Source organism: Rutilus rutilus (assembly GCF_951802725.1).
Source record: "Rutilus rutilus genome assembly, chromosome: 12".
NCBI lineage: Eukaryota > Metazoa > Chordata > Actinopteri > Cypriniformes > Leuciscidae > Rutilus > Rutilus rutilus.
In genome coordinates, this window is record NC_140217.1 from 38,091,315 (window position 1) to 38,108,094 (window position 16,780).

The 16,780-nt window shown below is 38.1% G+C and overlaps 1 protein-coding gene across 1 annotated transcript; it reads right to left on the minus strand.

Annotated features, from left to right (window-relative positions):
* Window positions 1-1,622: 1,622 nt before the first annotated feature.
* On the minus strand, window positions 1,623-16,215 carry LOC311301678 (uncharacterized protein). Its single transcript, XM_084426953.1, has 7 exons — window positions 16,080-16,215; window positions 13,796-14,750; window positions 11,455-11,544; window positions 10,244-10,632; window positions 5,252-6,197; window positions 5,073-5,162; window positions 1,623-2,293 (listed from the first exon to the last, which is right to left on the minus strand). Exons 2-7 carry the CDS (start codon window positions 14,723-14,725, stop codon window positions 1,937-1,939), a joined length of 2,802 nt encoding a protein of 933 aa, XP_084283079.1. The 5' UTR covers window positions 14,726-14,750; window positions 16,080-16,215; the 3' UTR covers window positions 1,623-1,936.
* Between the last annotated feature and the right edge of the window lie 565 nt (window positions 16,216-16,780).

Below are 16,780 nucleotides of genomic sequence, written 5' to 3' on the forward strand. Positions count from 1 at the left end.
CAAAGATAATACGCATTATCATCTATGATTGCAAAGATTTTTTTTTCTCTGTTCACTCCCTGAAGGTTCACAACACTTACAAAAAAGTAGGCTAATAATAATAATAATATGCCATGGTAGTCTTGGAAGTATCTTGGGGTACCATATAAATACCATGGTATATTTCATAGTATGATAGTACCATCACTGTATCATCACTTTGCATACTTTTTTGTAAGAGAAATACACATAATCTGAATAAGGTCTAGAATATTGTAATGCGACTATGATCCTACAAAGTTTTTGTGGAATTATCAACAGTACAAGTTGAAAATACAAGTTTTAATACATAATGAGGCCTGTCGTTCTGTTGAACAAATCGATGCCATACAAAAACAAAGCCATTTACGAATCTGATCAAAGCTATACGTTCATCATGATTCATGCTATTAGTTTTACTGAGTTAACTGAGTGTTTCTAGCCCAGGCAATTAGAATTACACAAGTGCTTGTTGTCTTCACACAATATTTGAAGTGTTTTGAACGGGATTTAACCACATCTCACAGTCGCCTACACTCGACAGTGTGCTTCTACTGTCCTCTAGTGGCCATATCGAGTGTATGATTCCACAAAGTTTGTGTTACTTTTGTCTTACAGTGACATTGTGGACAGCACGTCCAACAAAACCGCAATCTTACCTTCATATCAAGCTTGCAGGGCTGCAATGTATTTATATTCCTCCAAACATTGTGCTTTTTATTATTATTATTCCTCCTCAGTTTTCTGCAGTTAGTTCTCTTTCTTTTGCAGATGTATTTTATACTGGAACAGAAAGTTTGTTCAGGATCTATCAAAGGCTCATCGAAAAAAAAAATAATACAAAAAAAATAACCAATAGCCTTTAAGCTACAACACAGCCTGAACTATGATTCGCTGGTCAGATCAGATGGTGGCCTATTAGGGGGCGGAGCAGGCTTGAATTAGAGAGCGTTTTATTGGACCAAATAAAAATTTTGCCTCAGTGCAAGTTGAGTTTGCAATGTTTGTTTTCCCAGAAAACAAAGACTGTACATTTTAAATGCATATATCTGGTAAAAGTTGATTTTGTTCAAATTAAATGCATATATTTGCATATAAGCCACAAAACCTCATTTTGATTTAATGGGTTTCACTGATTTACATTGTTAGCAAGTTCTGCATTCTAAAACTAACCAACAACAGTGGTGTTGTAGTAATGTTTGCCAAACTGTGATATTTTTGCAATTATTTGAATCGTAAATTGCGATTAGTCTTTTGTTTCTTGCATGCATTTATTCATAACCGCTTTTAGACTAAAATGATGGTGTTTAGATCTCACAGTTGCTCTAAAAGAAGATGCTCGACGAATGTCAAGAGCAACAACGCTGCATTTCTTGTGCATATATGAGTCAACGACTACAGCCAACACATAAAACCTGACTTTAACTCTTCTTCTCCCTCAAAGACACCGGTATTTTCATCAGGAAATGCAAGTCTAGTATTTACTAAGGTAACAACTCAGCAACCAGGTAATGGCTTTTCTGTTTGTGTATTTTAAATGAAATATGTAAATTCAATCATTCTTAACTAATCATTCACAAAAGAAAAGAAGAAAAAATGTATGTGACATTATTAGTCAAAATAGTTTATTCCATATAGATTTCAATGATTTTTTTTATTTTTTTATGCTGTTTATGATTGATTTTGAATAATATGAATTAAATCAATAGATAATTTACGCTACATTCTCAGGGTTTTGCATATGTTTAAAGTAAACATTCAAAACTCAAAATAAAATGCATTTTGATTTTTACAAACTCATAGTCACATAGTCGCATACACTTCATCAAGTACATTTGTGACAGTCAAGTGCACAGGGGCTGATGGGTTCAAACTTCAGGTGACCCGCCCTGAGTCTCCTAGTCTAGTCTAACTTCTGTTATGTAAAAGTCTCTACAGGCACTGGTTTCTGACATTGTTCTCCTCCCCAGCCTGGGAAACACTGGCACCTAAAACTGTCTGTGAATCCTCTGGTTTGATCTTCAGCCGTCCTCAGCCTCCTCTGAGCTACATAAGACGGACCCGCTGTAACTGGCCCAGGCAGTCCTGCTCTGGGAACGATGGACCATGAGGCTGGGTCCAGATGCAGGAAGGCTGTGGCGCTCGGGTCTCGTCTGACACACCGGCCCTGGGACGAGCACACGGTCCTGCTGCAGAGAAACGCTGCCTCTGTCACGTTCACGATGTAGCGGCCAAGAGTGTCGTCCAGGTACTCCCGCACCGCTACACAGGCTCTCTGCACAGATGGAATATGGAGAGGATATGATCATTGGTTATGTGTACATGTTAGTGAGTTTAAACACTCTTAAAATTAAAGCTTCTTTATTGCCATACACATAAATCTCTGACCCATCGTCTTCTTCCTCGTCGAATTTCTGTCGCTCTACATACGTCATCTGGTATAATTGAAACGATTGGCTATGAGCTACGTACAGGCGCATTTGATAGACATTCGTAGCGCCCAATAAACGGCTCTGGGCCTTCGTAAACCACGCCTCAAATACGAGAAAATGAACATGTGGTTCCCAGACCACGTCTCAATGAGACGAGGTCTGACGTTAGCCAGGCTAGATTGAAACAGGAGGAGGGGGTGAGCAGGGACGATGTATTCTTTGTTGACCACTAAACTTTGTACCATCAAGAAACATCAGTCTATGCAATAAAAAAGCTAGTAAAAGTTTATTCTTCAACAATGTTTTATTTTATGCGTCACAAGTGCATAAAGTCCCTGTCTTAGTCTCTCAGCAGTTTGATCATTGGATTGAGTAGCCGCTATAATGTTCTTCAGACTAAAGCCCTATTCGCACGGGATAAGTATTACCTGGTGACCTCTAGTCATTTGTAATAATTGCAGAGGTTGTATGTGATCTTAATCCCGTGTGAATCGGCCATGTCTGTAATTTGTAAAGATTCCCCCGCAAATGACCTACCATATTTCACCGAACCCCCCGAGGTCCCGTGATAATATTAGTCCCGTGCGAATCGGCATCTCTGTGATTTGGCGGGGTCGTTTATAATTTTTATAAGGTTTTTGTGCACTTTTTTATCCATCTTTCGCGAAGAATGGAGGCTGCGTTGGAGTGTTTTGATGCTGGGTCATATCACTATAGGCTACACCATACAACTGTACAATTTGCAGAAAGAGAAAGCTGAAAACCATCAGAAGAGCAAAGAATGATTAGATGGAGATGAATGACATGTATAGCAGCATGCGGTAAGAAACATTCTTCTGTTTATGATATTTCATACAGCTACACCTATAATGACAAGACATTTCCAAGCAATAGCCTATTGACATTATATCCGGCAGATGAGTCAGTAAATTCGAGTGAAATCACAGGCTTTGCTTATCCTGTGCGAATGCGCCACCCAAAATTCTCATGTGGGGGGATCATTTCTAAATCACACGTGGTCCCAAGATAATACTAATCCAGTGTGAATAGGGCTTAAGACAAAATGGTTCTTTTAAGAACTGTTTCCTGAAAGGTTCTTTTGGGAACCAAAAATGGTTCTTCTACGGCATCGCTGTGAAAACCCTTTTTGGAAACCTTATTTTTGAGAGTGTACTGTGGCTATGAGCTGTAGCTTTCATCAACATTAATATTTTAAGGTTAAAAACTAATTGTGTAACAGAAAGTGCGTATCTTAGGTATGGATTTTTTTGTCATTTTTTTTCATTAATAAGATATATTCAAGTAAAGGTAACATTCCAGAGAAATTTAAGATGTATTTTTAAGTAAATTTACAGGTTCACTGTCACTTAACTGTCAATTTTCATAATTAGTTTATTATAAATAAAAAAAATTGTTTTGGTGGAGGCTTTAAGTAAGCCCTTTTGTGTTTTCTGCCTCTCCCTGCACTGTATATGGATTGTACTTTCTTGTTTTTATTGTAAACTGTATATTTTATATTTGTGCACATAAAGTAAAGTAAACTAAACTAAAGATGGAATAAAGCATTTTACAAAATAGGATGTCAAATTCCCAAAAGCATTTCATGTTTGACTACTGAAAATACAAGTCTTCTTGACATATGAGTATGAGTGAACAGAACATGTCTAGTGTGACGCCACCTATACAGCAGAAGTTTCCCTACACTGGCTCCCAAAGGGGTTTTTTTTTGCAGTGATGTCATAGAAGAACCATTTTTGGTTCAAAAACACGTTTGTTCCAACTTTACAAAAACACATTTATAAATATATACTTATTTTTTATTTCCCCGCCACAAAATCTGTAATTTTCTGTCGCTGTTTTTGATGTAGTAAAACACCCACAGGTTTAGCAGAAAACATCTGGGTCATGTTTGCATGTTCTTCTGTCACTGGCAATAATTATAATCTTGAAACCAGGATTAGGCTTAAAGGCATCGTTCACCCAGAAATGAAAATTCTGTCATCCTCTACTCCCTCATGTCGCTCCAAACCCGTAAGACTTTCGTTCATCTTCGCAACACAAATGAAGATATTTTTAATAAAATCGGAGAGATTTCTGTCCCTCCATTGACAGCTACGCAACTACCACTTTGACGCTTCAAAAAGTTCATAAAGACATTGTAAAGCTAAGCTTTAAATGTGAATAAAAGCCTAAATTCAATCTGTTCACCATATGAAGCGTCAAAGTGGTAGTTGTGTAGCTGTCAATGGAGGGACAGAAATCTCTCAGAACGACACGAGTACGAGTAAATGATGACAGAATTTTCATTTTTTGGGTGAACTATCCCTTTAAAAAATGTCATACATGTGGAAACTGACTGAGAATTGAACAAATAGCTGTAGCCTGGCTCAGAGGACGACAGGAATCACGTCTTTGTGGCAGTTTTTCCGACTTCTTCACCCAAAAATACAACAAAATCCACATATTTTATGAGAAAGTGTGAGATGCTTGAGCAAAACAGGCACTATCTTTGGAATCATCACCACAAAATTAGTAAGAAATGAGTATTGGATTTCCTTCAGCACATGTGATGCAGGGTGGTGTTATCGGAAGTGTGTGTATTTCTGAATTATTCACTCTGACCTTCGTTTTGGAGTAGTTCCCATTGCCCCATAGCACGATACCAGAAGCTCCTAGAGCGACGCTCTCTCCAATAGTGTGCACCAAGTCCTCCTGAAAACACAAACAAGTGACATTTAAACCACATTTTTGATCAATTCAAATTTCATTTTTATTCATAGTTCAACTTTATCTGTGCTGACCTGCGAGAGGAACTCCAAGGAGTAAGTGTAGGCGATCCTGGCGTAGGGGAAGACAGGTGGTGGGTGATGGGAGATCTGTTCCCTCACTCTCAGGGCCTCCAGGATCCGATGCCGGCTGTACAGCAAGATATCCTGATCCCGGCCCCGGAGCCCCAGGTCTAGATAGATATCAGGGTACAGGGCCGAGCTGACGTTCCACAGCCAGGCCAGTTTATCATTCCTCTTCATCTCTAGAGCAGGACACTCGCCCGTATACGTCCCGTTCTTCTTGTACTGATAATTATAGCAGCCAGGGAAGCCATAAAACCCCCATAATCCTCCAGGACGCTCTTTGTGGCCCAGCTTTAAAGTCTCCTCCATAAAGGCCCGTGAAGCTTCCTCGAATTCACGCACAGCTTCCGTTTCTATCTGATCCGGATTCCAGCTAGGATGTTTGGCTTTCACTAAAGTCCTAGAGCCCTTCCAGTACACTTCTTTAGTGTCCCAGTTACGTTCCCACAGCGGCCTCCACTTTTCCCAGTCGACGACGGCCAGCCCGTGAAAACCACGATCTGGGATGTCTGTCCGCAGGTCGCCATCGGCCTTCCGAAGGTGCTGGTTCAGGCTGGAGTTCTGAGGAACACCTCCATACACCGGTTCACTGCCAAGGCCATAGTAAGGATACTCTCCCAACTTATCAGAGTAGAAAATAGTGATGTTGTCGCCCATGAAGGCCTGGTCGCGGTTGTGCACGATGTCAAAGACGCTCAAGTCCAGCTCGACCCCAAATTGAGACATGCAGCGCTCCGTCGGCGCGTTCCATACGGAAAAAAACGGGAGATGAGTGAGGAGAGGGGATGAGATCGGGGGACGGCCGAGAACAGACGCAAAACAGATGCTGAACACCAGCAGAGGACATGTTCGGCGTCCAAGCTCGTCCATCCCTGGAAAAGGTGACACGTTGCACCTGCAATGACAGGAACGTGGACCATTTAGCATCCAGCTCCACACCCGATGTTACATGAGCCGAGGCAATTTAAATGGAAATGAAGTCGAGCTACAGTCTAATTTCGAAAAGTAATTTCAATGATGAGAGGCAATTTTTTTGAACAAAGGTATACTTTATCCTGAACAACTCATTATCCATAATAATCATCCACTTCAGGAAACACTACATTAAGTGTGTGTGTGTGTGTGTGTGTGTGTGTGTGTGTGTGTGTGTGTGTGTGTGTGTGTGTGTGTGTGTGTGTGTGTGTGTGTGTGTGTGTGTGTGTGTGTGTGTGTGTGTAGACCTTTCCCCTGAAACGTGACTTTATAATTGTACATGATTTTTCATTTCATTGGTAAAGAGAGGCAGATACATAGATGAAATGGTAACTATGACATTCACTTACAAAATAAAAATGTATTATCATTATTCTTTAACATTATTAACATCTTGGGCACATTATGGTAATACTGTGATATATGAATATTACATTTGTGTTGACATTATGGTACAGTAAAGATAATATTATGGTATTTATATGATTATATATTTGTATGTAAACTTGTATGTATCAAACGCTTTATTAGACTCAGGTCCAAATAAAAAAGCAAGACAGTAAGTTACATAAAATAAAAACATACAACAACAAAAAGAGGAATAGCTTTATAAAGACATTTACCATCATAAATATCCTTACCAAGACTAAAAGCACCAAAAATGACTATTTTACCACCATCTTGTTACACAAATTTTAGTACCATGGTACATTTAGATGGAGTATTACCATCAGTACTTCTGAAACCAACACGTCCAAAAAAAAAAGCGTTGTATTACCAGTATTTTTATATGAGTGTTGGTTACAATGGTAACTTTCACAAACATAAGTTAAATACACGCATTAAATGGGCAATATCTGACAAGCTGTGTTTAGACGTTTATGATAATTAGAAGAATGGTGGTGACATATTTTGATGTTAATTTTTCTGGTAACGTTACAGAACTAAAAAAAGAGGAACCAAGACTTTACGCAAAAAAAACCCGTCAAACACAGAGAACGTACATTTTGACGCTGTTTATATGAATAAATGCACGCAATCATATCAGCTAGACATATATCGTACTTACTTATTCAGTAAATCTTTATGAATCACTCACGAAATATCAAATGTTTCAGCTTCTCTCGTGACTTAAAAGTCTCTTAGGGAAAAGAGGGCGTGGTCTAAGGAGGAGCGTAGGGGACGTTCACACAGCTAGCGTTAAAGGGATAGTTCACCTAAAAATTTAAATTCTGTCATTAATTACTCACCCTCATGTCGTTCCAAACCTGTAATACCTTCGTTCATCTTCGGAACACAAATGAAGATCTCTTTGATGATATCTGAGAGATTTCTGTCCCTCCATTGACATCTATGCAACTGGAACTTTGATGCTTCAAAAAGTTCATAAAGAGATCGTAAAACTAATTGAGTGGTTCAGTCCAAATTATCTGAAGAGACACGATCGCTTTATATGATGCACAAATTGAATTTAGGCGTTTATTTACATATAAACATGCATCAACTCACACATCAGTTGTGGTATACAGAAGCTTTGAGCTCATGCACTCCAGAAACTTTGGGCTGAACTGCTCAATTCATATGGATTAGTTTTACGATCTCTTTATGAACTTTTTGAAGTGTAAAATTGGTAGCTATATTGGTAAGTATCTGAACTGCAAAGGTTGTTCTTTTCGTGTAGATTGTGTGACATTTATGGTCATGTGACTAGTGACTCACAGCATTTCAAGATCAAGACTTAAATTCTCAGAAAAAAGGAAGCAATTTTAAAATCTGTGATACTACTCAGGGAAAAAAACACATTTTATACACGCAAAGAGCTAAAATTAACAAATGAGGTACCAACATTATTTGTGGGTATCAGTAACACCATCAAACACCACAGCTGCATGCAAAGCAGCTGAACTACTGAAGTCATTTCTAGAGTGATTAAAGACTAACAAACATGCCATATTTCATATTGCTTCCTACTGGTAAATGTCTATTTTGAGTAAATGTTCACAGAGTTAAAAGCAACAAATATAACTTTGTGGTTTGTAAACCCTGTAATTTGGGCTGGTCCTCCAGAACCAAGGGTTGGAGCCTCATACGTCTCTCCTCTTTTAGTTCTTTTACTCAGTAAAAAGTTCCACTAACTGAGAAACACTGAATGGTCACTGACTGTGAACTTGTTGAGGCAGCGATAACTGTGAAAAGAAATGAACACTCTTTAAAATGAATCCACAATGTTACCAGTCACATTTTCTTTAATCAAAAGCAGAAATCATTTTGATCAAATACTGTTACTCTGTGCATCACAATTTCAGAAAATATAATTCGCAATAATGCCACAGTTCAAAGATGTAATGCAAATGCTTCTCTCACAGTCCAGTGTTTGTGCCTTTTTCACATGAATATGACGAGGGTCACATAACTCTCATTTCCATAACAATCACCTCTACAACACTGACAGAGAAGCTGAACGAAGCAAAAAGTGTGCGTAAATGCTGATTCGGCAACATTTCTATTAGTCCATGAAACAGTCAAAATAAAGTTGCAAAATATTTTTAAATAGCAGGATATAAATAACTCAGTTCTTGAGTAGTAACTTTGTTTATTTTAAGGGTTTTTGCCTTTATAGGACAGGACGGGAAACGGGGTTGTGATGAGGAAATGAAATACGAGCCAGATTCAAACTCAGGTCAGCCAGCATATGGGTCCACATTTCCAGCACTAGTAGTCTCATATTAATGATTATTAAAAGTGGTTCACACAACTCAATATGCACTATATTTCAAGCCTTCTTAAGTCATTCAGGAAAACACTGAAATATAAATGAATATTAATTTAAAGAGGCCATGTGATTGCTATTTTAAAAGGTCTTTTTTTATTTTTTTTATTAGAACAGGTTAACATACTTTAATGTAAAAAAAATATAGATTTTTTTATATCTATAATATAGATAATATAATAATAATATATTTTCAGCATCGCTGGTTCAGGAAGTATTTTTTTTCCATTCAGTTTTCCCATAGTTTTTTTTTTCTAAAGTCTACGTTGAAGTGTTATAAGCCATGAACCAAGCCAATTAGGAACGAGGTGAAAACACAACACTACAAACTTTGATTTGAAGCAAAAAACAATCGGACAAAAAGACAAAGGTACAAGACGTGTGTACTTAACGGCCTGTAGTCTTTGGGCGGGCATGATATTTCAAATTGCGAGATGTTTATAGTTTATAGATGTTCAGAAGCAATATCTGAACTTCGATCAAGGCATTTTAGGCCGTCCTGGAGCAATGTTCTCTGTTAGAATAAATCCCTTTTGTGGAGACTATGAACTTGAACAGATACATTACACACTAAAGGAAAAGGAAAACATTAAAACGCATCAAATGGCCTCTTTAATATTGAATAAATAGACATAATTTTCATTTTAGGATGATCTGTCCATTTAAGGCTTGCTTAAACCCACTAGTTCCACCTATTCAAATCATACTTGTGCATTTGTGTAACTACATTTGATGTTTGCACCCTACATTGTAGTTTTAGATAACCAGCATCTTTATAGTCACGTCTTAAATTCACACTCAAACCAAAGACAGATGCATAAAACCAGATGTCCACCTATTCAAATTGTTTGATGATCGGTGACTCAAATAAAGACTAAACTATCTGAGTTTCAAATAAAACATCTTCTGAATGAATCCACTATCAGATAATCATTAGTCATAGTCATAGATTTTCATGAGATTTTCCTGTTGCACAATTTCCTACATCTGGATCAAGGGGTGTGTGAGTAACGTGTGACAACAAACAAAAGTGCTTATTTAAACTCCAAGGAACTTTTGAGTTTCCTGTGTTTATACTTATGAATTTTAATTTCAAGCTCACCCACATGACTTCATGAAAGCGAGGGACCTTTTCAGAACAGCATTTGGAGCGACAAACATTTCATAAGCAAGAAAACGAGTGCCAGTTGAGGTGTGTTCAGGTCAGTAAATGAAGCAGCAATGGACTGAGAAGGTATATCCATATTGCTTTTAGTGCATGTCCGTGTCCCCGCTGCTGAAGAGGGTCCTCGAGGTCACATCTCTCGCCCCGATACCCGCTATAACACTGGCACTGAAAGTCTTCACTCATCTGCCGACGCTCTTCCACGCTCGCTTCTCCCTTCACGTGCAGTTCACTACCCTGGCCAACTATTGTGTGCGTCTGTGGGTCAAGATGGAGATACGTGTCTGTGTCCTGATGTCTGCGCAGACACCGGCCGTGGAAACCGCACAGGAACCGACTGCACTGCTCGGCTGCCGTGGAGACGTTGAGGAGGTATCGGCCCAGTGGACCCCGCAAGAACTGGTTTATACTGGAACAACTGGCCTGAATGATGAAAAAGATAAAGAGAGAGAAATTATGTCAACTAAAAACTAGAGTTTTCCCATGCAAAACTGCGATGTTGCTAGGTGGTTGGCAGGGTGTTGCAGACACCTTAATGTGTTATTTTGCAGTTGCTAAGGTGTTGTGGGTGGTTTCCAGGGCGTTGCTAAGGTGATGTAGGCATTTTAGTGTTGCTATGCAGTTATTAGTTTGTCTACAAAGAAATAATTTATAACTGTGGCAAAAACAGCAAAGGACAACTTATGTGCCAAAGTTTAAATCACCAATCCTAACTATGTAAACTTGACATAATAATAATAGTCAGAAATCTTAAAAAAATGCGTTTCATGTTTTGTATCCTATTTGATACATCAGGGCATAAAACCATATAGTGTGATATGAGAATATGGAGCTCAAAAAACAAACATATGCAATTTGGTGCAGATATTATTTATACAGTCAAAAAGTAAGATGACCTTTTAATAGCTTGTAATGTAAATCAATGAAATCTTTAGCAAGCAGGGCAGAGCCGTGGGAACAGAGCGAGTGTCTCGAGTCCCACGGAGGAGCTCCGGAAGGATAAAAAGAGAAGGGACGAAAGTGAAGGACGAGAGAGGACCAGACCTGGACTTTATGTTGTTGTTTTGTTTTAGTTTATGCGGCATTAGTCCATGAGGGGCTGTCGCCTACTTACATTTTGTTGTTTATGTTTATTTTGTGATTAAAGTTATGTTGAACGTTCAATGGTTCCTGCCTCCAGCTAAACCCCTTAACAAGTACTATTAATTATTAAAATAATATACAATGTGATGTGTGAATGCTTACGTTGCTGCTGGAATAAGTGGCATCGCCCCAGAATACGATACCAGCTGCTCCCAGGGCCACACTTTCTCCAATGGTGGACACCAAATCAGTCTGCACAAACACACACACACGGGAATCAGTCACTGGATCTTGGACATTGCTGAGAGTTGAGCCCACAAATAACGAATGAATACAATTTTGTCACAGCATCTTAGAAACAATCTAGGAAATTAGCTGGAATGATATGATGGGTGGTGGCACTGAAAACACGACCAGCATCCTTCCTGTTCCACTGCACATAATAACACACACATATAGAGATAAAGAGCAGAAAGTATGGGTATACAAGGAAAAGCTTTGTGATAAACAACACAAAGACCATATACACGCTTTAATCTTTACTAAAACTGCTCAAATAAATGGAGCAATGTTAAGAAAGCACCACAGAGTCATATAGTTGTCATAGTGGTACACATTCACCTTTAAGCTCTGAAGTAATGAATAGATCTTGTTAAAGATGTTTTTTGTGTTGTGCATAAAACCTGAAGATCTTTAGAGGGAAGACAACAATTGGGCACGTGAACTTTACTAACATACACAATTGAAGAAATATTTTCAGACACTCAGAAGACGTCTCTTTGGCAACTGAACACACAGAATGGGGAGAGTCACTGGCAGTTGAATGGAATATCTTGTCCTTTAAGGTCAGCCTTCATTTCCGCACATTCTGTTCAGTGTCAGAGGTTAGCTGTAGGTTGAATGCAGAGATTTTACTAAACTTTTATTGGCTCTTTGCAAATGTTACTAAGCACTGCTCCCTAAGCAACTGTTGCTTTTACTTTACAGCCTTTGTGTTTGTGTTTGGATAGGTTTAAATGGACTTTCACAGAAATTATCCCAAGTAATGGTAAAATATTGTTCCCATGCACTTTTAGAAATCTTGGATAAAACTCTGTCACCTCTCATTCCCAAATAAAGTGGTAGAACATCAGTACAAGCCCCCTTTAAATAAATGTATGCAAAAAAACGTATGAAATGTACATAAAATGCATTGGTACCAAAAGTACTCATTTAATATTAATGTCAGATTATTAAAGCCATAGTAAAAAGTTATTCAAAGAGTAATTTAACAAATTCCTTTTTATATGCTTTGAAATGCTACTCTTAATTCCAGCCTACGTGGGAACTTTTGGTTTTCCTGCAGTTTTGCAGAAAAATCACACAGTTTCCACAATCAGTTCATTTACTAATGGGATTAAATGAAGAGCAAATGGAAAGTTTTGCTTGGAAAGTCCACTCATCAGATGTTTCTCTGATAATATGACACGTCTCCATCACAGAAGCGTCTCAAACAATCCTCAGATTTGTCGAAATACAATATTAACTTTAAATCTGCAATGGAATTAGAATCTGCAAAGTCAAAAAATACATTAATACATTAACTTGATGGAATTAATCTTCAATATTGATTCAGATAAGTTGTCTTAGCAAAGACATTACTCTTTAAAGGAACACTCCACCATTTTTTCATATTAAACTATGTTATTCCCTTAACTAAGACGAGTTGATACATATCGCTCTCGTCTCAGTGCGTGCACTCAATCGATCTGGCGCACGGCGACACTTTGATAGCACTTAGCTTAGCCCAGTTCATTCATTATGGACCAAACAGAGATTAAGTTAGAAGCGACCAAACACCTCCACGTTTTCCCTATTTAAATACAGTTACACGAGTAGTTACACGACCAAGTATGGTGACACAAAATAAAACGTGGCGCTTTTCTAAGCGGGTAAAAAGGATAACTATAACGTATGGCGGAATAGCACTTGGGAGCACTTCGACTCGCCGCAGTAAAAACTCGTATCAACTCGTCTTAGTTAAGGGAATCATAACATAGTTTAATATGAAAAAACGGTGGAGTGTTCCTTTAAAGAGTAATGTATTAATTTCTTTAAAGAAAGATCTTTTTGATGAAATCTCTTTAAGAACTTTTTGAAGCGTCAAAGTGGTAGTTGCGTAGCTGTCAATGGAGGGGCAGAAAGCTCTCAGATTTCATCAAAAAGATCTTCATTTGTGATCCGAAGATAAACAAAAGTCTTATGGGTTAGGAACGAGGGTGAGTTCATAATGACAGAATTAAAACATTTTAGTGAACTATCCCTTTAATTCCAGCTTACATAAGAATAAAACCCAATACCACTTATGGAGGTTCAGCAATTTTACAGAAAATCACACCGTTGACCGAAATCTTCAGTTTGTTCTGATGAAATGTTCTGTAACACTTGTCTGAGTCGGCAAAAGGTCAATCAGGCAATAAGCTGAAATTATCACTGCAAATGTTTCTGCTTTCTACAAACTCACCTCTGTCAGCAACTCCAGCTCATTGGCATACGTAGGGCGGCTGTAGACAAAAACAGGACGTGCCAGTCCCTCTCCCACCGATGCCAGTCTCATTCCCTCTTTCACCCGGTTTCGGACAAACTGGCGACCGAAGGATGTTGAACGCAACACAGAGTTCATGTATACTGAAGGAAACAGGGCTGTGCTTTCAGTCCACAGCCACTTAAGCTGGTCGTTCCGGGCCACCTCTACATCCGGGCATCGGCCCGTGTAGTTCTCCAGGCTGTTGCGATAGTCATGGTTGTAGCAGTCAGGAAAGAGGTAGAAGCCCCACAGCTGGTTGGGACGCAAGCTTTTGGCCAGACGCAACGTCTCTAGCATGAATATGCGGCTGGACGTCTCGAACTCCAGCTGGGCCATTTTTTTTACCTGGGTAAGAGTCCAGTTTGGGTTTTTCTGGGCCACTAAGCGCTCCGACTCGCTCTTGTAAATGCTTTTGGCTTCCCAATTACGAATCCACAGCGGACGCCATTCCTCCCAGTCGATGACGGCCAGACCTTGTGCTAACGGGTCACGAATGTACTTCCCAATCCCCTCTGGCATCTTCTCTTGGTGGTGCGTGAGGCTGGCGATCTGTGGTAGTCCACCATTGACGGCGGTGTCGTGCTCAAAGTGTGGATACAAGCCCAGGCGGTCTTTGTAGAACATGGTGAGGTTCTGCTTGGTGAAGCCCTCAGTGGGATACGCCACGATCTGAAACTGGTCCAGCTGGAGATGGACTTTGTGTCGAGGCCTGCAGTCTTCAGTTGGGGCGTTCCAGACGAGAACCAGCGGCTTCTGAGGGTAAAGAGGCAATCTGGTGGGCTTCAGGTCTTCAGCAAGAGCAAGATGATCCAGAGCCAGTGGAACCAACAACCAGATTCTCCAATTAAGTTGGATCCAGTGAGCCATGACTTCAGTCGTTCACAATAAGGGCCTGAAATAAAGTCACATTCCTCATTACAGTTCATTATTATTATCTTCAGTCAATAAAAATAGTTTCTGATATCAGAGTTCATTCAAAGGGTTAACAAGAAGACACCTGTTTTTATAGGGGACTGCAGCAAATGTAATGAGGCCATTTTAACCTCGTAAGTTTAATCAGTTATAAATCAATGATATTATGACTTTGAGGTGAGTTCTTTTTTTAAATAAAGTGGGTTAACTTATTATTATACAATTGTATAATTATAAAAGTCCAAGTGTTACTGCTATTCCCACAGTTAAAATTAAATACTGTAAAAAAATTAAAAAAAATAAAAGATATCCATGTTATTTTTTTATGTAAACATATAATTGTAATAATTTAGCAAATACAAAAACAAATTTATTTTACATAAAGTAGTCAAAGTTAAGAAGGAAATGTTAAATGCTACTTTTATGTAACATTGTTTTAAGCAACACTTTTACACAATCACACAATTCATAGAAAGACACATGATGATATTCCAATTTAAGACAGAATGACCTGATCAGATATTGATAAGAAATATCTTAATATCTCATTTGTTTCTCCTAAAGTAATGGGATTAAATGAAGGTAAATCTCAGACAATGTTCAGGTTTGTCAAGATACAATCTTGACTTTTAATCTGCAATCAAAAGTCAGAGATATGGATCACAATAACTTTAATATTTCTCATCAAATATTTCCAAAACCATTTTTTTATGTTCTTCACATTAATCTTATACAGTACGTTACCTCTTGAGTCTTACTCTTTGTTGATAATTAACTCTATTATGTCTATTTTTCTTCTTCTAGGGGATTGTATTAGTTGATGTTTAAATAAAACATAACTGAGAATTTTAATTTCTCATTTGTTTCTCCTAAAGTAATGAGATTAAACGAAGGTAAGTCTCACACAAAGTTTAGGTTTGTCAAGATGCAATCTTGACTTTTGATCTGCAATCTCAACAACTTTTGCCAAATTTTTTATGCTCTCCACATTAATATTATACTGTACTTCTTTAGTCTTACTCTATGTTGATAATTAACTCTAACTTAGTTAACTTAGTTGATGTTTAAATTAAACATAACTGAGAACAATAGAGCAACATCTGAGCAATAAAACGTAATACTAAGGTACTTACAAAATTCCATGGTACTGAAATTAATTTCGATGGTATTTCCTGGATATCGTGCCATGGTACATATTTTGTGAGTGTAAAAAGTGTTTAAAACAATCATAAACCAACACCAGCCTGTTAACCTCAATCATAGAGCAACAAACATGAAACCAAAACACCTTTTTATGGAAATAACTCACCTTTGATATTAAAAATAACAGTCATTCGCAGATAAATAACTCCATCTTGTGTTTGCGATGTAAATCATTGCTGTTGCTTCATACAGAGAGACTTTCGCGAGTGTTCCGCTGTTCATAAAGGGTTCGGATCATATGTTGCGATGTAATGTCGCGTGAAGTCTCATGAGAATTATCTTTATCTGCAGCGCAAGAACTTCAAAACGCCGCTTTCATAAGTTTCATTGATTCGTTGCATGGGCGTGGTCTATGACCAGCTCACGGGGGGCGTGTTTTCCTTTATGCAAATGAGTATAACGTGTGCAATTCAGTGGGTTTTTTTATTGAATAAACATTAAATCAATAAAAAGAAGAAGAAAAAATAGAAACTTATTAAATTAATTTATTATTATTTATTTATTTATTTTAAGAAACAGAACATGCTCACTGATCTCAGAAAAAATGTGTGTGAATATATACACACACATTTGTAAGGGCCCACTTGCAAAAAAGCCATAAAATGACCATGATCCTATGATATGGTACCTACCATAATACTATAGTATGCTTTTGAAGAACCTTAGCACTACGTATATGAATACCATGAATCTGGATCTGTATAGTTTGACAAAGCAGCTGTTTCTAGGCTCTTAATGTAATAATACAATCAAATATTTTCAAAAAAAAAAATGATTTAAATGTCTCATCCATCACATAAGTGTTAG

Coding starts and splice junctions, on each gene's coding strand:
- LOC311301678 (XM_084426953.1), bottom strand. CDS start 14,725: ATGGCTCACTGGATCCAACTTAATTGGAGAATCTGGTTGTTGGTTCCA. Junction 6,198..10,243: donor CTGCTTCATTTACTGACCTG/AACACACCTCAA, acceptor CTGTCATTGCAG/GTGCAACGTGTCACCTTTTC. Junction 5,163..5,251: donor CCTTGGAGTTCCTCTCGCAG/GTCAGCACAGAT, acceptor TTGTGTTTTCAG/GAGGACTTGGTGCACACTAT.